General features: G+C 46.3%; 1 protein-coding gene and 1 long non-coding RNA gene across 3 annotated transcripts in view; one reads left to right on the top strand and one right to left on the bottom strand.

Annotated features, from left to right (window-relative positions):
* The window catches only part of spef1 (sperm flagellar 1), a 95,739-nt gene extending 93,665 nt beyond the window's left edge, over positions 1-2,074 (top strand). For both annotated transcript variants that reach the window (XM_033035684.1, XM_033035675.1), the window contains exon 7: positions 1,756-2,074. In XM_033035684.1, coding sequence (XP_032891575.1) covers positions 1,756-1,857 — 102 coding nt within the window. In that variant the 3' untranslated portion in view covers positions 1,858-2,074. The remainder of the gene's footprint in view (positions 1-1,755) is intronic.
* Positions 2,075-8,142: 6,068 nt separating this feature from the next.
* On the bottom strand, positions 8,143-24,312 carry LOC116977339. Its single transcript, XR_004413216.1, has 3 exons — positions 24,220-24,312; positions 16,162-16,170; positions 8,143-8,155 (listed from the first exon to the last, which is right to left on the bottom strand). It is a non-coding gene; the product is annotated as an uncharacterized LOC116977339 (long non-coding RNA).
* Positions 24,313-24,392: the final 80 nt, after the last annotated feature.

Here is a 24,392-nt window from a genome sequence, read left to right as displayed (position 1 = left end):
GAGGGTCAGTGGAGCAGCCACTGAGGTTAGCACGGCTGGGCAGACGGGCGCTAGGACCCGGTGGAATTAAATCGAGGAGAGTGGGAGTAAGCAGCGTGAAGGCTGCAGGCCCAGTGCAGAGTCCAGGCTCCAGGTAAGGCGACGGCTGTGGGTTGCTGGAGGGGGGTGGAGTGGCGCGGGTCAACGGACCCGATGGTCGGAGTCCAGCGGCGCGGGTCAACGGACCCGATGGTCGGAGTCCAGCGGCGCGGGTCACCGGACCCGATGGTCGGAGTGCAGTGGTGGTTGAGTCGGGGTCCGCGGGCGATGCGTGGGTGGTCCCGGTGGGCGGATGGTCGGCGGGTCGGCGGCGAGATGAATCGGGTGCGTAGCGGCGGCCATGTTGAGATAGCCCCGGTCCGGCGGCGTTGTCGGGTCGGGTGGTGATGTCGGAGGAATCGGCGAGGGGGAGAAAGTCCGAGTTACCGTTGAAGCTGCGAGGCTGGGCGTCATCGGTAGGCAGGTGAGGGTCGGCGGCGGCATCGATGTAGAGGTCGGTGAAGGCGGCGTCCCGGTGAGTATGGAAGTCGCTCCTCGTGGCCAAGATGGCGGGTGTCGCGGGACTCGGGCAGGCGATGCGATGCGGGCCAGAGTTGGGGCCCGGAGTCTGCGGGCGGTCGAGTCGCGGAGTGTAGGCGTCGGGAGCGGCCTGGAGTCGGGATAATTTAAGGTCCTTGGTGGAATTAAGGTAGGCCAGGAATTTTTTATTTAAGAGGTGGATCTTCCGGCGGATGAAATACAGCTCCCCACTCCAAAGACGTACAGAAGAGGAACAGCACCTCATATTCCGTCTGGGGTCCTTGCGCCCTTATGGCATCAACATTGAATTCCCCCAATTTGGCTAGCCTGTGCTGTCCCCTCCCCTTCCTTCACCCTCTAGCTGTCTCCTCCCACCCTCCCATCCGCCCGCCCCCGGGCTCCTCCTCCTCCCTTTTTCCTTCTTTCTTTCCCCACCCCCCATCAGTCTGAAGAAGGGTTTCGGCCCGAAACGTCGCCTATTTCCTTCGCTCCATAGATGCTGCTGCACCCGCTGAGTTCCTCCAGCAATTTTGTGTACCTTCGATATTCCAGCATCTGCAGTTCCCTTTTGAACACATACTCCATACTCTGACTGATGAAGGCCAATGTGCCATATTGACCACCCATCTACCTGCAACTCACATTGAAGGAACTATGTACCTGCACTCCTAGATCCCTCTGCTCTACAACACTCCTCAGAGCTCTGCCATTACAGATATATATCTCAAGGTCTGAGCATGATGTCAATGATTGGTTTTAAGCATCGCCTGAGTCTAGCGGCACAGTAGTAGAGCTACTGCCTTACAGCGCCAGAGACCCAGGTTGGATCTTGACTACGGGTGCTGCTTGTACTTTCTCCCTGTGACCTGCGTGGGTTTTCTCCGACACCTTCGGTTTCCTCCCCACTCCAAAGACGTACAGATTTGTAGGTTAATTGGCTTGGTAGAAGTGTAAATGGTAACTAGCATGTTTAGGATAGTGTTAATGTGTGGGGATCGGCGGTGGACTCGGTTGGCCAAATGACCTGTTTCAAGTTCAAGTTCCCATTTACTTGACCTTAATTGGTGCATGTGACAATAAATTTCAAGTTCACATTTATTGTCACATGCACCAATTAAGGTCAAGGTACAGTGATATTTGAGTTACCATGCAGCCATTCCGTGCTGTATCTCTAAACTAAACTAAATGATCTTTCAGATTCTTCAGGTGAAAATTCGCCGCCTCGAGCAGCTTCTGTGCCTGAAAGACGTCCGAATTGATGATCTCACTCGTCGCCTACAGCAAGCTGAACAGAGATAAAAAGCCTTCATCCCTCCCTTGACAAGCAAGCATGACATGACAAACCCCTTCAAGTCTTTATTTTCATCAGATTATGTTTTAAGCCGATAATATTGAAAGTAAAAAGCCTCTAGTACCCAGCAGCCTGTCAGAAACAAAAATGGCAGTCCAAAAATGACCCCTCCCCCCCCCACCCCAAATAGTACACCAAGCGCTGGAGATAGTCAGCAGGTCAGGCAGCATCAATGGAGAGAGGAGTTGCGTTAGAATAAAGGGTTTAGAAAACGTACAGGAGAACAGTACAGCAATGGAACAGGCCCCCTCAGCCCACAATGTTTGTGTCAAATATAATAACAGGTTAAGGTCATAAGGTCAAATGAAAAGGAGTAGAATTAGGCCATTTGCCCCATCAAGTCACTCTGCCATTCATTCATGGCTGATCTATCTCTCCCTCCTAACACCATTCTCCTGCCTTCTCCCCATAACCTCTGACACCCATACTAATCAAGAATTTATCTATCTCTGCCTTAAAAATATCAATTGACTTGGCCTCCACTTCTGTGGCAAATTATTCCACAGATTCACCACCCATTGACTAAAATGAGATCAGCAAGTCTCATCTGCCTGTATATAATCCATAATCCCTCTATTCCCTGCACTTCCATGTGCCTATCCAAAAGCCTCTTAAATGCCACTATAATATCTGCTTTCACCACCACCACTAGCAATGCGTTCCAGGCACTCACCACCCTCTGTGTAAAAGATTTGCCCCGCACATCTCCATCAAACCTTGCCCCTCTCACCGTATAGCTACGCCCTCTAGTGTTGAACACTTCCACCCTGGGGAAAAGGTTCTGACTCTCTACCCTATCTATGCCTCTCCTAGTTTTATATATTTCTACCAAGTCTCCCCGTAACCTCAGTTCCAGAGAAAACAATCCACTCCCCACACACTGGGGATAATTTACAGAAGGCAATTAACCTACAAACCCACACGTCTTTGGAATGCGGGTGGAAACCCACGCGGTCAAGGGGAGAACGTAAAAACACCTCAAGGAACGGCAACCGAGGTCAGGATCGAATCTGGGTCTCTGGCAGCGTGAAGCAGTGGCTCTACCGGGATCTCCGGTTTCCTCCCACACTCCAAAGATGTACAGCTTGTTGGTTAATTGGCCCCAGAGAAAACCCACACGGGTCACGTACAAACTCCGAACAGACAGCACCCGTGGTCGGGATGGAACCCGGGTCTCTGGCGCTGTAAGGCAGCAACTCTACCACTGCACTACTGTGCCTATATAAAGACCTTTTCCCGGGATTGCAGCAACCAAACTTCTGCACCAGATAGATACACAACTGCATCCATTCCAGCACGCTTTTGCATTTGTCCTTTGCAAGAACTTAAAGTTGATATAATCCAAGAAGCCCTTCTTTACAGATTCAGATGAGCTGAATATAAGAAGTCCTCTTCTTGTGATTAGAGAGTAATGTTGCTTTAAGAATGAATCCCCTGATGACAGGATGCAAGAAAAATTGTCAGACTGTTCTGGGTACCATTGTTTCAAGAGAACATCATCTCCCTGGTACATTTACAATGTGGTTAAATATAGAGCAATTTGTAGCCTGTCGTGTTCAGTTGACTAGTAACTGGCACACTTGTTTAATGAGTTTGATTTAAACTGTAATAATTAGGAATCGTTTTTATCTGTATCCGACAATTTACATTTACCAATGTAGGATTCAGTTGTGTGTACAATATAAGATTAATGTAAATTAATTTAGTTTAGGTTTAGTTTAGAGATACTGTGCGGAAACAGGCCTTTCGGCCCACCAAGTCCGCGCCGACTAAACCTAATTATTTCGAACTATTTTCCAATGATTTTAAAACAGTATTTTTTACTGCAGACAAATAAAACCAGAAATGGGAAAAGGAGAATGGGGAGGAATGGTAAAGTGACATTTCTGTACCAAAAGGAAAAAGGGGGCAGGAGGAGAATTAGACAGTTCGGCCCATCAATAGACAATAGACTATAGGTGCAGGAGTAGGCTATTCGGCCCTTCGAGCCAGCACCGCCATTCAATGTGATCATGGCTGATCATCCTCAATCAGTTCCTGCCTTCTCCCCATATCCCCTGACCGCTATTTTTAAGAGCCCTTTCTAGCTCTCTCTTGAAAGCATCCAGAGAACCTGCCTTCACCGCCCTCTGAGGCAGAGAATTCCAGATTCACCACCCTCTGATGAATGAAATTCCTCCTCATCTCCTTCCTAAAGGAGCGTTCTTTAATTCTGAGGCTATGACCTCTAGTCCTAGACTCTCCCACTAATGGAAACATCCTCTCCACACCAACGCTATCCAGGCCTTTCACTATTCTGTACATTTCAATGAGGTCCCCCCTCATTCTTCTAAACTCAAGCGAGTACAGGCCCAGTGCAGACAAATGCTCATCATATGTTAACCCACTCATTCCTGGGATTCTCGTAAACCTCCTCTGGACCCTCTCCAGAGCCGGCACATCCATCTGTCTGTGACTTACACCCATTGTCAGAGCATTCTGATAATAGAAACATAGAAAATAGGTGCAGGAGTAGGCCATTCGGCCCTTCGAGCCTGCACCGCCATTCAATATGATCATGGCTGATCATCCAACTCAGTATCCTGTACCTGCCTTCTCTCCATACCCCCTGATCCCTTTAGCCACAAGGGCCACATCTAACTCCCTCTTAAAAATAGCCAATGAACTGGCCTCAACTACCTTCTGTGGCAGAGAATTCCAGAGATTCACAACTCTCTGTGTGAAAAATATTTTTCTCATCTCGGTCCTAAAAGATTTCCCCCTTATCCTTAAACTGTGACCCCTTGTTCTGGACTTCCCCAACATCGGGAACAATCTTCCTGCATCTAGCCTGTCCAACCCCTTAAGAATTTTGTAAGTTTCTATAAGAAACTTCTATAAGAATACCTGCACTGTTAGGGAGCAAACTGATGAAGATGCGGGTGGATGCTCCATTGATGTCCTGGATCTCCAACTACCTGACTAGATGACCACAGTATGTCAGGCTACAGAACTGGGGCTTGGACATGATAGAGAACAATACAGGGGCCTCACAGGGGGCAGTCCTCTCTCCCTTCCTGTTCACTATCTACACCTCGGACTTCAGATATAACTCAGATTCCTGCCACTTGCAGAAGTTCTCAGATGACTCTGCAATTGTGGGCTGCATCAGTGAGGGGAGGGAAGCTGAATGCAGAGGTGTAGTCAATGACTTTGTTGAGTGGTGTGGGCTGAATCACCTGCAGCTGATTGTGGACTTTGGAAGAGAAAGGATGAGGACCCACAATCCTGTTTCTATCAATGGGAAGATGGTGGAGAGAGTCAAAAACTTCAAATTCCTGGGCGTGCATATTTCCGCCGATCTTTCCTGGACCCAGCACACTGATGCAATCATAAATAAAGTACATCAACGCCTCTACTTTCTGAGAAGATTACGGAGATTCGGTATGTCAGAGAGGATTCTCTTGAACTTCTACAGGTGCACAGTAGAGAGCATACTGATTGGCTGCATCGTGGCCTGGTTCGGCAACTTGAACGTCCAGGAGCAGAAACAAATGCAAAAAGTGGTGAACGCTGCCCAGTCCATCATCGGCTCTGACCTCCCCACCATCAGAGGGATTTTTTGAAAGATATGCAAAAAGGTAATGATGATAAAGGAAACAGGCCATTGTTAGCTGAGGTGAAAACGAAATACAGACAATGAGACTCAACAAAACAACTTTGGAGCTGGTACAATGACTTGGGTTGGGGATGGAGAGGGAAGGGATTCAAGGGTTATTTGAAGTTAGAGAAGTCAATATTCATACCGCTGGGGTGTAAGCTGCCCAAGCGAAATACGAGGTGCTGTTCCTCCAATTGTGTTGGGCCTCGCTCTGACAGTGGAGGCCCAGGACAGAGAGGTCAGTGTGGGAATGGGAGAGGGAATTAAAGTGTTTTGCAATTAGGAGATTAGGTAGGTCCAGGTGTTCAGCAAAACGATCGCCCAGTCTACGTTTGGTCTCGCCGATGTATAAGAGTCCACACATTGAACAACAAATACAGATGAGATTGGAGGAGGTTCAAGTGAACCTCTGCCTAACCTCATTATCCAGCCATTTCATGATATGTAGGGTGGATCTATGTAGCAACCAGCTTAGTAGGGTAGAAAGGAACTGCAGATGCAAGTTTTTACCAAAGATAGAAACAAAGTGCTGGTGTAATCAGGTGACGTTTCAGGTCATGGCCCTTCTTCTGTCTGTCACCAGTATACATGATAATAATAACAACCAGTTTTGCAATTCTTATTTGCAGCAGCACAACAGAGTATGTAAACATAATACACTGTAAATAATATAATAAACGAGAAAAAACAGTTCAGTGTGTGTATATATGTATATATATATGCATATATCTGAAGAAGGGTCCTGACCTGAAACGTCTCCCATTCCTTCACTCCAGAGATGCTGCCTCACCTGCTGAGTTACTACAGCATTTTGTGTCTACCTTAAATATACACACACATACAAATAAAAACCAAGAAACAATAATAATGCAAAAAGACAAAACCTATGCCTCAAGTCTAATGTGTAGAAAGGAACTGCAGATGCTGGTTTATACCAAAGATAGACACAAAGTGCTGGAGTAACTCAGCGGGTCTGGCAGCATCTCCGGAGAGAAGGGAGAGGTAATGTTTCGGGTCCAGACTGTTAAAAGTAGGGTCCCGACCCAAAACGTCAACTGTCCTTTTATTCCAGAAATGTTGCCTGACCCGCTGATTTACTCCAGCACTTTGCATCTATCTTCGGTATAAGCCAGCATCTGCAGTTCCTTCCTACACCACGAGGATAGTTGCTACCTAGACTCCCCCCACATACCAGGAAATGGCTGGGTAATTCGCAAGGTCGAACTGTGGGTTGTAGCAGAAATCATTGATAAAAAAGAGCAGGAAGTTGAATGTTGAAACAAGTTCATGGGGTCATCCACATAACCATATAATTATTACAGCACGGAAAACAGGCCATCTCGGCCCTTCAAGTCCGTGCCGAACACTTATTTTCCCCAAGTCCCATCTACCTGCACTCAGACCATAACCCTCCATTCCTTTCCCGTCCATATACCTATCCAATTTATTTTTAAATGATAAAATCGAACCTGCCTCCACCACTTCCACTGGAAGCTCATTCCACACGGCTACTTAGACTTAGACTTAGATCCTTTATTTGTCATTCAGACCTTTCGGTCTGAACGAAATGTCATTGCCTGCAGCCATACATATAATAATAAACAACAAACACACAATAAACACAAATTAACATCCACCACAGTGAGTTCACCAGGCACTGTGATGGAGGCAAAAATCTTAGGGTTACTGTCTCTTCCCTCCTCATTCTCCCTCTGCACTGAGGCGATATGTTGTTACCCCACCGGGCGATGGTAAGTCAGTCCATCACCGAGCTCCTCAAACGGGCCAGTTCAAGCTCCGCGGCCCGGGGTGGTCGAAGCTGCCGCCCTCCAGTCCAGTGGACACAGCTGTTGCCGCGGGAGCTCCGGAAAACAGGCACCAGCCTGTGACCTGCGAGCTCCCGACGATGTCATCCACTGGCCCGCAGCCAAGCCCCGGATTCAGGTCGCCGCCGCCAGAACGCCGCCTCAGCTACCGGAGCACCGTCTCAGCCCTGCGCCGGGCCGCATTAGCCACCGGAGCACCGCCTCAGCCCCGCGCCGGGCCGCCCTCACCGGAGCGCCGTCTCAGCCCAGAGTCGTGCCGCTGCCACTGGAGCACCCGAACGCTGCCACAGCTCGAAGACGGCCAGCCTCGCGTTGGTGAGTCCTGGCTGGCTCTGCCTCCGGAGCCTCGAGGTCGGTCGCAGGTTGGAGGCTGCCAGCTCCGCCATTAGGCCTCAGCGCAGACGGAGGCAGAGAAGGGGGGATACGACAGAAAGAGTCGCATTCCCATATAACAATTACAGCACAGAAACAGGCCATCTCGGCCCTATAAGTCCGTGCTGAACAATTATTTCCCCCTAGTCCCATCTACCTGCACTCAGACCATAACCTTGAACTTAATTTTGAAGTCATGTCCTCTTGTTTAAATCTTCCCTACTCTCAATGGGAAAAGCTTGTCCACGTCAACTCTGTCCATCCCTCTCATCATTTTAAAGACCTCTATCAAGTCCCCCCTTAACCTTCTGCGCTCCAGAGAATAAAGACCTAACTTATTCAACCTTTCTCTGTAACTTAGTTGCTGAAACCCAGGCAACATTCTAGTAAATCTCCTCTGTACTCTCTCTATTTTGTTGACATCCTTCCTATAATTGGGCGACCAAAATTGTACACCATACTCCAGAATGGGTCTCACCAATGCCTTGTACAATTTTAACATTACATCCCAACTTCTATACTCAACTTTGTCCACGCAAGATGTAGCACCTCACACTTATCAGCATTAAACTCCATCTGCCATCTTTCAGCCCATTCTTCCAAATGGCCTAAATCTCTCTGTAGACTTTGGAAATCTACTTCATTATCCACAACACCTCCTATCTTAGTATCATCTGCATACTTACAAATCCAATTTACCACACCTTCATCCACATCATTGATGTACATGACAAACAACAGTGGACCCAACATAGATCCCTGAGGCATCCCACTAGACACCTGCCTCCAACCTGACAAACAGCCATCCACCATTACTCTCTGGCATCTCCCATTCAGCCACTGTTGAATCCATCTTGCTACTCCTGCATTTATACCCAACAATTGCACCTTCTTAACCAACCTTCCATGAGGAACCTTGTCAAAGGCATTACTAAAGTCTATATAGACAACATCCACTGCTTTACCCTCATCAATTTCCCTAGTAACCTCTTCAGAAAATTCAAGAAGATTAGTCAAACATGACCTTCCAGGCACAAATCCATGTTGACTGTTCCTAATCAGACCTTGTTTATCCAGATGCTTATATATATTATCTCTAAGTATCTTTTCCATTAATTTGCCCACCACCGAAGTCAAACTAACAGGTCTATAATTGCTAGGTTTACTCTTAGAAACCTTTTTAAACAATGGAACAACATGCGCAGTACGCCAATCCTCGGGCACTGTTCCCGTTTCTAATGACATTTGAAATATTTCTGTCATAGCCCCTGCTATTTCTACACGAACTTCCCTCAATGTCCTAGGGAATATACTGTCAGGACCTGGAGACTTATCCACTTTTATATTTTTCAAAAGTGTCAGTACTTTTTTCTTTGAATCTCAAAGGTCAAAGGTTGATTTATTGTCACATACACCTAGATGTAGTGAAATTCTTTTTGTCAATGCAGCACATAAAAAAGAATACAAACATAACAATAATAAATAGCTTTAACATAAAAACATCCCCCCACAATGGTTCCCATTATGGGGGAAGGCACAAAGTCCAGTCCCATCCCCAATGTCCACCCATAGTCGGGCCTATTGAGGCCTCCACAGTTGCCTGTACGGAGGCCCGATGTTCCAGGCCGTCCTCGCCGGGTGATGATGTTCCGGCGTCGGGAGAGTCCTCTCAGCGGCATGGGAACCCTGGAACGGCCGCCTCCCTACTCGAGACCGTGGCTTCCTGAGCCGACAAGGCCGCTCCGAATGGAGCTCAACTGGCGATCTCGTTGCGAGATCCCAGGCTCCCTGATGTAAGTTGAGCGCCACCGCCCGCAGGCACCGCGATGTTTTTAACGCCGGTCCCAGCTCACCAGAGTTCCAGCGCGGCGACTCAGGCAAGGCACCGCCAGCCCTGCAATGGCGCTCCAGCGCTGCACCGCCGTCCTCAGACCCGCAGCTCCGCCGCCGCCGCCGATGCCGAGGCTCCAGGCGGTCCCCTCGCTCCTCGGACCCGCAGCTCCGCCGATACCGCCGCCGCCGATGCCGAGGCTCCGGGCGGTCCCCTCAGGAAATGCCACTCCAGGCCCGCTGGTAGGCCGCGAGGACGGGTCGAAAGTGCAGCCCGGAGAAAAGCTGCATCTCCGACCAGGTAGGGACCCTGAAAATTAGTTTCCCCCTTCCCCCCCCCTCCCCCACAAATAATCTCATAGTATCCATAGCTACTCTACTTGTTTCCCTTACCTCACATAATTCAATATCCTTCTCCTTGGTGAATACCGAAGAAAACAAATTGTTCAATATCTCCCCCATCTCCTTTGGCTCTGCAGATAGCTGTCCACTCTGTCTCTCTAATGGACCAATTTTATCCCTCGTTCTCCTTATGCTATTAATATAGCTGTAGATACCCTTTGGATTTACTTTCACCTTACTTGCCAAAGCAACCTCATATCTTCTTTTAGCTTTTCTAATTTATTTCTTAAGATTCGTTTTACATTCTTTATACTCCTCAAGCACCTCATTCACTCCATGCTGCCTATAATTATTGTAGATCTCTCTTTTTCCGAACCGTGTCCAATTTCCCTTGAAAACCATGGCTCTTTCAAATTTTTACTATTTCCTTTCAACCGAAAACGGACATAAAGATTCTGTACTCTTAAAATTTCACCTTTAAATTGTCCTCCATTTCTCTTCTACATCCTTCCCATAAAACAAAATGTCCCAATTCACTCCTTTTAAATCCTTTCACATCTCATCAAAGTTAGCCTTTCTCCAATCAAAAATCTCAACCCTAGGTCCATTCTGACCCTCTCCATAATTATATTGAAACTAATGGTATTGTGATCACTGGACCCGAAGTGCTCCCCAACGCATACCTCCGCCACCTGACCTGTCTCATTTCCTAACAGGAGGTCCATCACTGCCCCTTCTCTAGTAGGCACCTCTATGTATTGCTGCAAAAAACTATCCTGCACACATTTTACAAACTCCAAACCATCCAGCCCATTTACAGAATGTGTTTCCCAGTCTATGTGTGGAAAATTGAAATCTCCCACAATCACTACCTTGTGCTTACTACTGATATTTGCTATCTCCTTACATATTTCCTCTTCCAATTCTCGCTCCTCATTTGGCAGTCTATAATACACCCCTATAAGTGTTGCTACACCTTTCCCACTTCTCAGTTCCACCCAAATAGCCTCCCTAGATGAGCCCTCCAATCTATCCTGCCAAAGCACTGCTGTAATATCTTCCCTGACAAGCAATGCAACACCTCCACCTCTTGCCCCTCCAATTGCATCACACCTGAAGCAACAAAATCCTGGAATATTTAGTTTCCAATCACAGCCCTCCTGCAACCATGTTTCACTGATCGCCACAACATCATACTTCCAGGTGTCAATCCAGGCTCTAAGCTCATCCACCTTTCTTATAATGCTTCTAGCATTAAAATATGCACATTTAAGAAACCCACCACCTCTTATTCTGTTTATTTTCTTTTTCTTCTTTCTCCCCTAGATTTTGGGTCCGAGTGCTTCCCTTCTCTGCCTCTTGTCTCACACTCTGTCTACTAGCCTTCTCTATTTGAGTCCCTCCCCCCAACCTTTCTAGTTTAAAGTCTCCCCAGTCACCTTTGCAAATCTCCCCGCCGGGATATTGGTCCCCCTCGGGTTCAAGTGCAACCCGTCCTTTCTGTACAGGTCACACCTTCCCCAAAAGAAGTCCCAATGATCCAGAAACTTGAATCTCTGCCCACTGCACCAGTCCTTCAGCCACGCATTTATCCTCCACCTCGCTCCATTCCTACTCTCACTGTCGCGTGGCACAGGCAGTAATCCTGAGATTGTTACTTTTTTGGTCCTTTTCCTTAACTCTCCTCCCAACTCCCTAAATTCTCCCTTCAGGACCTCTTCTTTTTTTTTACCTATGTCATTGGTAGCTATATGTACCACGACCTCAGGCTCCTCTCCCTCTGATTTCAGGATATCTTGGACGCGTTGAGACACATCCGAGACCCTGGCACCAGGGAGGCAGACTACCATCCGGGTCTCCCGACTGCGTCCACAGAATCGCCTATCCGACCCCCCAACTATAGTCCCCAATTACTATTGCCCTCCTCTTTTTTTCCCTACCTTTCTGAGCAACAGGGCCAGTCTCTGTACCGGAGGCCCGGCCGCTGTCGCTACCCCCGGGCAGGCTGTCCCCCCCAACCATACTCAAACAGGAGTACTTATTTTCAAGGTGTACAGACACTGGGGTACTCACTCGTCCCTGCCTCTGCCCCTTGCCCTTCCTAAGCGTGACCCACATGTCTGTCTCCCGTGGTTTTGGAGTGACCACCTCCTTATAACTCCTCTCTATGACCTCCTCACTCTCCCTGACCAGACAGAGGTCATCGAGCTGCTGCTCCAGGATCCTAATACGGCCCCTTAGGAGCCCCATCTCGATGCACCTGGCGCAGATGTGGACGTCTGAAGGGCCATCCGACTCCATGACCTCTCACATCTGACATCCAGAACAGTAAACTGCCCTGGCCCTCATTCTCCCGCCTTACCCTGGATGCAATACAAGTACAATACAATACAAACTGCTGGAAGAAATCAGCAGGGATCTGACTCACAATCAGCTGCTCCCTCTTGTCCTTTAATCTGTGGCTTTACTAAAAAAAAAAGTACTGTACCCTTAGCTCACTGTACCTTTACTAAAAAAAAAAGCACTGTACCCTTAGCTCATTGTACCTTTACTAAAAAAAAAGCACTGTACCCTTAGCTCACTGTACCTTTAACCAGAAAGCAGAAATGCTAACCTGAGGTTGCACCCGAAGGGAGAGACAGAAAACCACTCACTGAGTAAAGAAGTTCCCCCTCATGTTACCCCTAAACTTCTGTCCCTTAATTCTCAAGTCATGTCCTCTTTTTGAATCGTCCCTACTCTCAATGGGAAAAGCTTATCCACGTCAACTCTGTCTATCCCTCTCATAGAAACATAGAAAATAGGTGCAGGAGTAGGCCATTCGGCCCTTTGAGCCTGCACCGCCATTCAATATGATCATGGCTGATCATCCAGCTGAATATCCTGTACCTGCCTTCTCACCATATCCCCTGATCCCTTTAGCCACAAGGGCCACATCTAACTCCCTCTTAAATATAGCCAATGAACTGGCCTCAACTACCTTCTGTGGCAGAGAGTTCCAGAGATTCACCACTCTCTATGTGAAAAATGTTTTTCTCATCTCGATCCTAAAAGACTTCCCCCTTATCCTTAATCTGTGACCCCTTGTTCTGGACTTCCCCAACATCGGGAATAATCTTCCTGCATCTAGCCTGTCCCCTATAGAATTTTGTAAGTTTCTGTAAGATCCCCCCTCAATCTTCTAAATTCTACGAGTACAAGCCGAGGGTTATACATCCTATAGAGAGGATAGGCAGGTGGCTGAGGAGGGGGGGGGGGTAGCTCTGCTGGTGAGGGAGGGAATTCTGTCCCTTGCGAGGGAAGACATAGGGACTGATGAGGTAGAGTCACTGTGGATTGAGTTGAGGAATTGTAAAGGCAAGAAGACACTAATTGGTGTTATTTACAGACCCCCAAATAGTAGCCTGGATGTAGGATGCAAGTTGCAGCTGGAGTTAAAACTGGCATGTAACAAAGGTAATGCCACTGTGGTGATGGGGGATTTCAATATGCAGGTTGACTGGGAAAATCAGGTTGGTTCAGGATCCCAAGAAAGAGAGTTTGTAGAATGCCTCCGAGATGGATTCTTAGAGCAGCTTGTAATGGAGCCGACCAGAGAAAAGGCAATTCTGGATTTAGTGTTGTCCAATGAACCAGATATAAGGGAACTTGAGGTAAAGGAACCGCTTGGAGGTAGTGATCATAACATGATTATATTTAATCTGCAATTTGAGAAGGAGAACGTTAAATCGGAAGTGGCAGTGATGCAGTTCAACAAAGGGGACCATGAAGGCATGAGAGGAGCTGGCCAAGGTAGACCGGAAAGGGATCCGAGCAGGAATGACGGTGGAACAGCAATGGCAGGAATTTTTGGGCATAATCCGGAAGACGCAGGATCATTTCATTCCTAAAAGGAAGAAAGATTCTAAGGGGAGTAGGAGGCAACCGTGGCTGACAAGAGAAGCTAGGGATAGAATAAAACTAAAAGAAAAGATGTATAACACAGTAAAGAGTAGCCGTAAGCCAGAGGATTGGGAAACTTTCATAGGACAACAGAATGAAACAAAACGGGCAATACAGGCTTAAGAAATGAAGTATGAAGGGAAGCTGGCCAGGAATATAAAGGACAGTAAAAGCATCTTTAGATATGTTAAGGGAAAAAGAGTAGTAAAGTCAAATGTGGGTCCCTTGAAGGCAGACACAGGTGAAATTATTATGGGCAAAAAGGAAATGGCAGAAGAGTTAACCAGAAAGCAGAAATGCTAACCTGAGGTTGCACCCGAAGGGAGAGACAGAAAACCACTCACTGAGTAAAGTAGTTCCCCCTCATGTTACCCCTAAAGTTCTGTCCCTTAATTATCAAGTCATGTCCCTTTTGAATCGTCCCTACTCTCAATGGGAAAAGCTTATCCACGTCAACTCTGTCTATCCCTCTCATAGGAACATAGAAAATAGGCGCAGGAGTAGGCCATTCGGCCCTTCGAGCCTGCACCGCCATTCAATATGATCATGGCTGATCATCCAACTGAGTACCCTGTACCTGCCTTCTCTCCCTACCCCCTGATCCCTTTAGCCACAAGGCCCACATCTAACTCCCTCTTAAATATAGCCAATGAACTGACCTCAACCACCTTCTGCGGCAGAGAATTCCAGAGATTCACCACTCTCTGTGTGAAAAATGTTTTCCTCATCTCGGTCCTAAACGATTTCCCCCTTATCCTTAAACTGTGACCCCTTGTTCTGGACTTCCCCAACATCGGGAACAATCTTCCTCCATCTAGCCTGCCCAACCCCTTAAGAATTTTGTAAGTTTCTATAAGATCCCCCCTCAATCTTCTAAATTCTAGCGAGTACAAGCCGAGTCTATCCAGTCTTTCTTCATATGAAAGTCCTGACATCCCAGGAATCAGTCTGGTGAACCTTCTCTGTACTCCCTCTTTGGCAAGAATGTCTTTCCTCAGATTAGGAGACCAAAACTGTACGCAATACTCCAGGTGTGGTCTCACCAAGACCCTGTACAACTGCAGTAGAACCTCCCTCCTCCTATACTCAAATCCTTTTGCTATGAATGCTAACATACCATTCGCTTTCTTCACTGCCTGCTGCACCTGCATGCCTAATTTTAATGACTGGTGTACCATGACACCCGGGTCTCGTTGCATCTCCCCTTTTCCTAATCGGCCATTTGACTCCTCCCATTTCCTCCAAACACAAGGCGTAGCTATGGACACACGCATGGGCCCCAGCTAAGCCTGCCTCTTTGTCGGGTACGTTGAACAATCCTTGTTCAATACGTACCAGGGCCCCATCCCCGAACTCTATCTCCGTTACATTGACGACTCCTTTGGGGCCACCTCCTGCACCTACACACAACTGACTGACTTCATCCACTTCACCACCAACTTCCATCCGGCACTCCAATACACCTGGACCATTTCCGACACTTCCCTACCATTCCTTGACCTCACCATCTCCATCGCAGGGGACAGACTCCTGACCGACATACATTACAAACCCACTGACTCACATGGCTATCTGGACTACACGTCTCCCCACCCTGCCCCCTGTAAAGACTCCATCCCCTACTCCCAATTCCTCCGCCTACGCCGCATCTGTTCCCAGGATGAGACATTCCATACCAGGGCATCGGAAATGTCCTCGTTCTTCAGGGAACGGGGATTCCCCTCCGCCACCATAGATGAAGCTCACACCAGGGTCTCATCCATACCCCGCAACACTGCTCTCTCTCCCCATCCCGCACTCGCAACAAGGGCAGAGTCCCTCTGGTCCTCACCTTTCACCCCACCAGCCGGCAAATACAACACATAATCCTCCGCCATTTCCGCCACCTCCAACGTGACCCCACCACTCGCCACATTTTCCCATCTCCCCCCATGTCTGCCTTCCGCAAAGACCGCTCCCTCCGCAACTCCCTCGTCAATTCTACCCTTCCCTCCCGCACCACCCCCTCCCCGGGCACTTTCCGTTGCAACCGCAAGAAATGCAACACCTGTCCCTTCACCTCCCCCCTCGACTCCATTCAAGGACCCAAGCAGTCGTTCCAGGTGCGACAAAGGTTCACCTGTATCTCCTCCAACCTCATCTACTGCATCCGCTGCTCTAGATGTCAGCTGATTTCCATCGGGGAGACTAAGCGTAGGTTGGGCGATCGTTTCGCCGAACACCTCCGCTCAGTCCGCAATAACCTACCTGAACTCCCGGTGGCTCAGCACTTCAACTCCCCCTCCCATTCCCAATCCGACCTCTCTGTCCTGGGTCTCTTCCATTGCCAGAGTGAGCAACAGCGGAAATTGGAGGAACAGCACCTCATATTCCGTCTGGGGACCTTGCGTCCGGATGGCATTAACATTGAATTCTCCCAATTTTGCTAGCCCTTGCTGTCTCCTCCCCTTCCTTAACCCTCTAGCTGTCTCCTCCCACCCTCCCATCCGCCCGCCCTCGGGCTCCTCCTCCTCCTCCCCTTTTCCTTCCTTCTCCCCCCCACCCCCCATCAGTCTGAAGAAGGGTTTCGGCCCGAAACGTCGCCTATTTCCTTCGCTCCATAGATGCTGCTGCACCCGCTGTGTTTCTCCAGCATTTTTGTGTACATTCAAATAATAGTCTACTTTCCTGTTTTTGCCACCAAAGTGGATAACCTCACATTTATCCACATTATACTGCATCTGCCATGCATTTGCCCAGTCACCCAGCCTTTCATCATTTTAAAGACCTCTATCAAGTCCCCCCTTAACCTTCTGTGCTCCAAAGAATAAAGACCTATCTTGTTCAACCTTTCTCTGTAATTTAGTTACTGAAACCCAGGCAACATTCTAGTAAATCTCCTCTGTACTCTCTCTATTTTGTTGACATCCTTCCTATAATTAGGCGACCAAAATTGTACACCATACTCCAGTATTGGCCTCACCAATGCCTTGTACAATTTTAACATTACATCCCAACTTCTATACTCAATGCTCTGATTTATAAAGGCCAGCACACCAAAAGCTTTCTTTACCACCCTATCTACATGAGATTCCACCTTCAGGGAACTATGCAGTTATTCCTAGATCCCTCTGTTCCAACTGCATTCCTCAATTCGCTACCATTTACCATGTACGTCCTAATTTGATTTGTCCTGCCAAGTTGTAGCACCTCACAATTATCAGCATTAAACTCCATCTGCCATCTTTCAGCCCACTCTTCCAAATGGCCTAAATCTCTCTGTAAATCTGAAGAGAGAGATCTACAATCTACTTCATTATCCACAACACCACCTATCTTAGTATCATCTGCATACTTACTAATCCAATTTACCACACCATCATCCAGATCATTGATGTACATGACAAACAACAGTGGACCCAACACAGATCCCTGAGGCACCCCACTAGTCACAGGCCTCCAACGTGAAAAACAGCCATCCATCATTACTCTCTGGCATCTCCCATTCAGCCACTGTTGAATCCTTCTTGCTACTCCACCATTAATAACAACAATTGAACCTTCTTAACCAACCTGCCATGAGGAACCTTGTCAAAGGCCTTACTGAAATCAATATAGATAACATCCACTGCTTTACCCTCATCAATTTCCCTAGTAACCTCTTCAAAAAATTCAAGAAGATGAGTCAAACATGACCTTCCAGGCACAAATCCATGTTGACTGTTCCTAATCCTAATTCCTAACCCTGTTTATCCAGATGCTAATATATGTTATCTCTAAGTATCCTTTCCATTAATTTGCCCACCACTGACGTCAAACTAACAGGTCTATAATTGCGAGGTTTACTCTTAGAACTCTTTTTAAACAATGGAACAACATGCGCAATACGCCAATCCTCCGGTACTATTCCCATTTCTAATGACATTTGAAATATTTCTGTCATAGCCCCTGCTATTTCTACACTAACTTCCCTCAATGTCCTAGGGAATATCCTGTCAGGACCTGGATACTTATTCACTTTTATATTTTTCAAAAGTGTCAGTACTTCCTCTTCTTTGAATCTCATAGTTTCCATAGCTACTCTACTTGTTTCCCTTACCGCACATAATTCAATATCCTTCTCCTTGGTGAATACCAAAGAAAATAAATTGTTCAATATCTCCCCATCTCTTTTGGCTCAGCAGATAGCTGTCCACTCTGACTCTCTAATGGACCAATTTTATCCCTCGTTATCCTTTTGCTATTAATATAGCTGTAGAAACCCTTTGGATTTACTTTCACCTTACTTGCCAAAGCAACCTCATACCTTCTTTTAGCTTTTCTAATTTCTTTCTTAAGATTCTTTTTACGTTCTTTATACTCCTCAAGCACCTCAATTACTCCATGCTGCCTATAATTATTGTAGATCTCTCTCTTTTTCCGAACCGTGTCCAATTTCCCTTGAAAACCATGGCTCTTTCCAATTTTTACTATTTTCTGCCTATCCCCGCTCCTGTTATCTAAATTAGTGAGTCAGGCATTTTGTAAAGTCCACCATGGTAGACTGATCCAGAAGATTAAGATGCCCGGGATTAACAGTGACTTGGTCTGATGGATTTAGATCGGGTTTACTGATAGAAGACATAAGGTTGTGGTGGAAGGACAATATTCAGGCTGGAAGTCTGTGACCAGTGGAGTTATTGATACAGTCACAATAGACTATAGACAATAGACCTATACACCTATTTGTGCAGGAGTGGGCCATTTGGTCCTTCGACGCAGCACCGCCATGCACCCTGCTTGAAGTGGCATGAAACTGCACCTGAATTTGGTGGCCTTGCACCCTGCTGGAAGTGGCAGGAAACTGCACTTGAATTTCATACAATTTCATGCAGGGTGCAAGGCCACCACATTCAAATGCAGTTTCATACCATTTCAAGCAGAGTGAAACGACCATAAAACCACCATAAAACCACACAAAACACCACTTAAACACTCACAGTTCAGTAGACATTCAGTGTGTTCAGTTGATTCACAGCTTGGACAGAGTCGTGACCTCTCCCTCCCCCATCTTGCAGAGACTGAGCCACATGCACACTTCTGGGTTTGATAATCCCCCCCCCCCCCTCCCACGTGGCATGATTGACAGGAGAGAGATTCTTAACATTTTTTAAAACATTAATAACACTTTTATTTTTCATTGGTGGGAAGAATCCTCTGCACCTGATGAGCGGAGGGGAACTGAGTAAGATGGCCAAAAATCACAGTCGTAAGTGGTAGTGTTTTATCTAAAATCAATATAGAGTGCAAGCAGGAAGTTGTCAAGTTTACACCAACAATCATTTTTGCAGTGCAGCATTTCAAAGCAACCACCACCAACAACCATTTTTGCAGTGCAGCATTTCAAAGCAACCACCACCAACAACCATTTTTGCAGTGCAGCATTTCAAAGCAACCACCACCAACAACCATTTTTGCAGTGCAGCACTTCAAAGCATTTCATTTCCGAACCACATTAAGGGCACTCAGATTTGAGTAGACATGTGTTCAGTGCTATTCACAGCTCAGCGAGACGTGACCCTCTCGCTTCCTCCATCTTGCAGAGACTGTCTGAGGCACAACACTTCCACGTTTTATAGTCCCTACCCCCTCCCACCAGCAGGGGCAGCAGAGAGAATCTCAACATTTGTTAAACATTAATCTCTTATTTTTCTATACACGCACACACACACACACACACACACACACACACACACACACACACACACACACACACACACACACACACACACACACACACACACACACACACACACACACACACATAAACATACATATAAAAACCAAGAAACAATAATAGTGCAAAAATACAAAACCAATGGCTTCAATTCTAGTGTGTAGGAAGGAACTGCAGATGCTGGTTTATATTGAAGATAGACACAAAGTGCTGGAGTAACTCACTGGCTCAGGCAGCATCTCTGGAGAGAAGGAAGAGGTAATGTTTCGGGCCCAGACTGTCTAAAGCAGGGTCCCGACCCAAAACCGTCCTTTTTCTCCTGAGATGCTGCCTGACCAGCTGATTTATAACCATATAACCATATAACAATTACAGCACGGAAACAGGCCATCTCGACCCCTCTAGTCCGTGCCGAACACATAACCTCCCCTAGTCCCATATACCTGCGCTCAGACCACAACCCTCCATTCCTTTCCCATCCATATAACTATCCAATTTATTTTTAAATGATAAAAACGAACCTGCCTCCACCACCTTCACTGGAAGCTCATTCCACACAGCTACCACTCTCTGAGTAAGAAGTTCCCCCTCATGTTACCCTAAACTTCAGTCCCTTAATTCTCAAGTCATGTCCCCTTGTTTGAATCTTTCCTACTCTCAGTGGGAAAAGCTTTTCCACGTCAACTCTGTCTATCCCTCTCATCATTTTAAAAAACCTCTATCAAGTCCCCCCTTAAACCTTCTGCGCTCCAAAGAATAAGCCCTAACTTGTTCAACCTTTCTTGGTAACTTAGTTGCTGAAACCCAGGCAACATTCTAGTAAATCTCCTCTGTACTCTCTCTATTTTGTTGACATCCTTCCTATAATTAGGCGACCAAAATTGTACACCATACTCCAGAATTGGCCTCACCAATGCCTTGTACAATTTTAACATTACATCCCAACTTCTATACTCAATGCTCTGATTTATAAAGGCCAGCACACCAAAAGCTTTCTTTACCACCCTACTACATGAGATTCCACTTTCATGGAAACTGTGCACAGTTATTCCCAGATCCCTCTGTTCACCTACATTCTTCAATTCCCTACCATTTACATGTACGTCCTATTTTGATTTGTCCTGCCAAGATGTAGCACCTCACACTTATCAGCATTAAACTCCATCTGCCATCTTTCAGCCCACTCTTCCAACTGGCATAAATCTCTCTGTAGACTTTGAAACTCTTCTTCATTACCCGCAACCCCACCTATCTTAGTATCATCTGCATACTTACTAATCCAATTTACCACACCATCGTCCAGATCATTGATGTACATGACAAACAACAGTGGACCCAACACAGATCCCTGTGGCACCCCACTCGTCACTGGCCTCCAACCTGACAAACAACCATCCACCATTACTCTCTGGCATCTCCCATTCAGCCACTGTTGAATCCATCTTGCTACTCCACCATTAATACCCAACCATTGAACCTTCTTAACCAACCTTCCATGAGGAACCTTGTCAAAGGCCTTACTGAAGTCCATATACACAACATCCACTGCTTTACCCTCATCAATTTCCCGAGTAACATCTTCAAAAAATTCAAGAAGATTAGTTAAACATGACCTTCCAGGCACAAATCCATGTTGACTGTTCCTAATCAGACCCTGTTTATCCAGATGCTTATATATATTATCTCTAAGTATTCTTTCCATTAATTTGCCCACCACTGACGTCAAACTAATAGGTCTATAATTGCTAGGTTTACTCTTAGACCCCTTTTTAAACAATGGAACAACATGCGCAGTACGCCAATCCTCCGGCACTATTCCCGTTTCTAATGACATTTGAAATATTTCTGCCATAGCCCCTGCTATTTCTACACTAACTTCCCTCAATGTCCTAGGGAATATCCTGTCCGGACCTGGAGACTTATCCACTTTTATATTTCTCAAAAGTGTCAGTACTTCCTCTTCTTTGATCCTCATAGTTTCCATAGCTACTCTACTTGTTTCCCTTACCTCACATAATTCAATATCCTTCTCCTTGGTGAATACCGAAGAAAAGAAACTGTTCAATATCTCCCCCATCTCTTTTGGCTCTGCAGATAGTTGGCCACTCTGACTCTCTAATGGACCAATTTTATCCCTCGTTATCCTTTTGCTATTAATATAGCGGTAGAAACCCTTCGGATTTACTTTTACCTTACTTGCCAAAGCAACCTCATATCTTCTTTTAGCTTTTCTAATTTCTTTCTTAAGATTCTTTTTACATTCTTTATACTCCTCAAGCACCTCATTTACTCCATGCTGCCTATAACTATTGTAGATATCCCTCTTTTTCCGAACCAAGTGTCCAATTTCCCTTGAAAACCATGGCTCTTTACAATTTTTACGATTTCCTTTCAACCGAACAGGGACATAAAGATTCTGTACTCTTAAAATTTCACCTTTAAATGTACTCCATTTCTCTTCCACATCTTTCCCATAAAACAAACTGTCCCAATTTACTCCTTTTAAATCCTTTCGCATCTCCTCAAAGTTAGCCTTTCTCCAATCAAAAATCTCAACCCTAGGTCCAGTTTTGTCCCTCTCCATAATTATATTGAAACTAATGGTATTGTGATCACTGGACCCGAACTGTTCCCCAACGCATACCTCTGCCACCTGACCCATCTCATTTCCTAACAGGAGGTCCAGTACCGCCCCTTCTCTAGTAGGTACTTCTATGTATTGTTGCAAAAAACTATCCTGCACACATTTTACAAACTCCAACCCATCCAGCCCATTTACAGAATGTGTTTCCCAGTCTATGTGTGGAAAATTGAAATCTCCCACAATCACTACCTTGTGCTTACTACTAATATCTGCAATCTCCTTACATATTTGCTCTTCCAATTCTCGCTCCCCATTTGGCGGTCTATAATACACCCCTATAAGTGTTGCTACCCCTTTCCCATTTCTCAGTTCCACCCAAATAGCCTCCCTAGACGAGCCCTCTAATCTATCCTGCCAAAGCACTGCTGTAATATCTTCCCTGATAAGCAATGCAACACCTCCACCTCTTGCCCCTCCAATTCTATCACACCTGAAGCAACGAAATCCTGGAATATTTAGTTTCCAATCACAGCCCTCCTGCAACCATGTTTCACTGATCGCCACAACATCATACTTCCAGGTGTCAATCCAGGCTCTAAGTTCATCCACTTTTCTTACAATGCTCCTAGCATTAAAATATACACATTTAAGAAACCCACCCTCTCTTATTCTCTGATTATTTTCTTTTTCTTCTCTCTCCCCTACATTTTGGGTTTTACTCCAGAACTTTGCATCTATCTTTGGAATAAGCCAGCATCTGTAGTTCCTTCCTACACCATGAGGCTAGTTGCTACCTAGATTCCCCCCAAATACCAGGAAATGGCTGGGTAATTTGCAAGGCCGAGCTGTGGGTTGTAACAGAAATCATTGATAATAAAAGAGCAGGAAGAGATCAGTCATGATCTTACTGAATGTGGAAACAAGTTCAGGGGTCATCCAGCCTATCCCTGCTCCTGTTATCTAAATTTAGCGAGTCAGGCATTTAGTAGGCATTTGGTAAAGTCTCCCCATGGTAGACTGATCCAGAAGAGTAAGATGCATTCAAAAGAGAGTTAGACGGAGCTCTTAGGCTAGCGGAATCAAGAGATATGGGGTGAAGGCAGGAACGGGTTACTGATCAGCCATGATCACATTGGTGGTGCTGGCTCGAAGGGCCGAATGGCCTACTCCAGCACCAATTGTGTATGTATCTATGATGCCTGGGATTAACAGTGACTTGGTCGTACAGATTCAGAATGGGTTTACTGATAGAAAACAGCGGGTTGTGGTGGAAGGACAATATTCAGGCTGGAGTTATGTGACCAGTGGAGTTATGGATAGAGTCAAATCGCATCCAGCACGGAAACAGGCCCTTCAGCCCAACTCATCCATACCAACCAAGATGCCCCAACTACGCTAGTCCCATTTACCCGCTTTTGGACCATATCATCTAAACTTTTCCCATCCATAACAGCCCAAGTGTCTTTTAAATGCTATTGTAGAATCAACCTCAGCTAACTCCTCTGACAGCTCGTTCTATGTGCACACCACCCTCGAGTTGATATTAAATCTTTCCCCTCTCACCTTAAACCTATGTCCTGTAATTGTGTTTCCCTTACTTCTCTGCCTCCTGCGCTCCAATGATCCTCGAGTATGACATCTTAATGACATCTTTGTAATAGCAGGGTGACCAAAACTGAACATAATACTGCTCGGGCAGCTTACAATCCAGCGCTATGAATATTGATTTCTCTAAGTTCAGGTGACCCTTGCATTCTCTCTCTTTCCGTCCCTCACCACCCTAGTCATTGTACTAGTTTGAACGTCATCCTGGTGCGCCTCATTGTCTGTAGCTATTTTCACCTCGTCCACGGCTAACAATGGCCTGTTTCCTTTATCATCGTTACTTTTTTTCATATCTTTCATTCATTTCAAATTAAAAAAAAGGAGTTAGATAGAGCTCTAGGGCCTAGCTGAATCAAAGGATATGGGGAGAAGGCAGGCACGGGCATGGATGATAGCCATGATCACAATGAATGGCTCGAAGGGCCAATTGGCCTCCTCCTGCACCCATTTTCTATGTTTCTAACTTCAAGTAACGATCTCTCTTTCTATCCCTCACCACCCGTCGTGCTAGCTTCAAAGTCGTAATTTTGAGTCTCATTGTCTGTAACTCGTTCTCACCTAGTCCACAGCTAACAATGGCCTGTTTTCTTTATCATCGTAGGTAGACAAAAATGCTGGAGAAACTCAGTGGGTGAAGCAGCATCTAT

The sequence above is a fragment of the Amblyraja radiata genome, chromosome 1 (genome assembly GCF_010909765.2).
Source record: "Amblyraja radiata isolate CabotCenter1 chromosome 1, sAmbRad1.1.pri, whole genome shotgun sequence".
In the NCBI taxonomy this organism is placed as follows: Eukaryota; Metazoa; Chordata; class Chondrichthyes; order Rajiformes; family Rajidae; genus Amblyraja; species Amblyraja radiata.
Note: the sequence above shows the minus strand (reverse complement) of the source record. Positions and strands in the feature narration are given on the sequence as shown.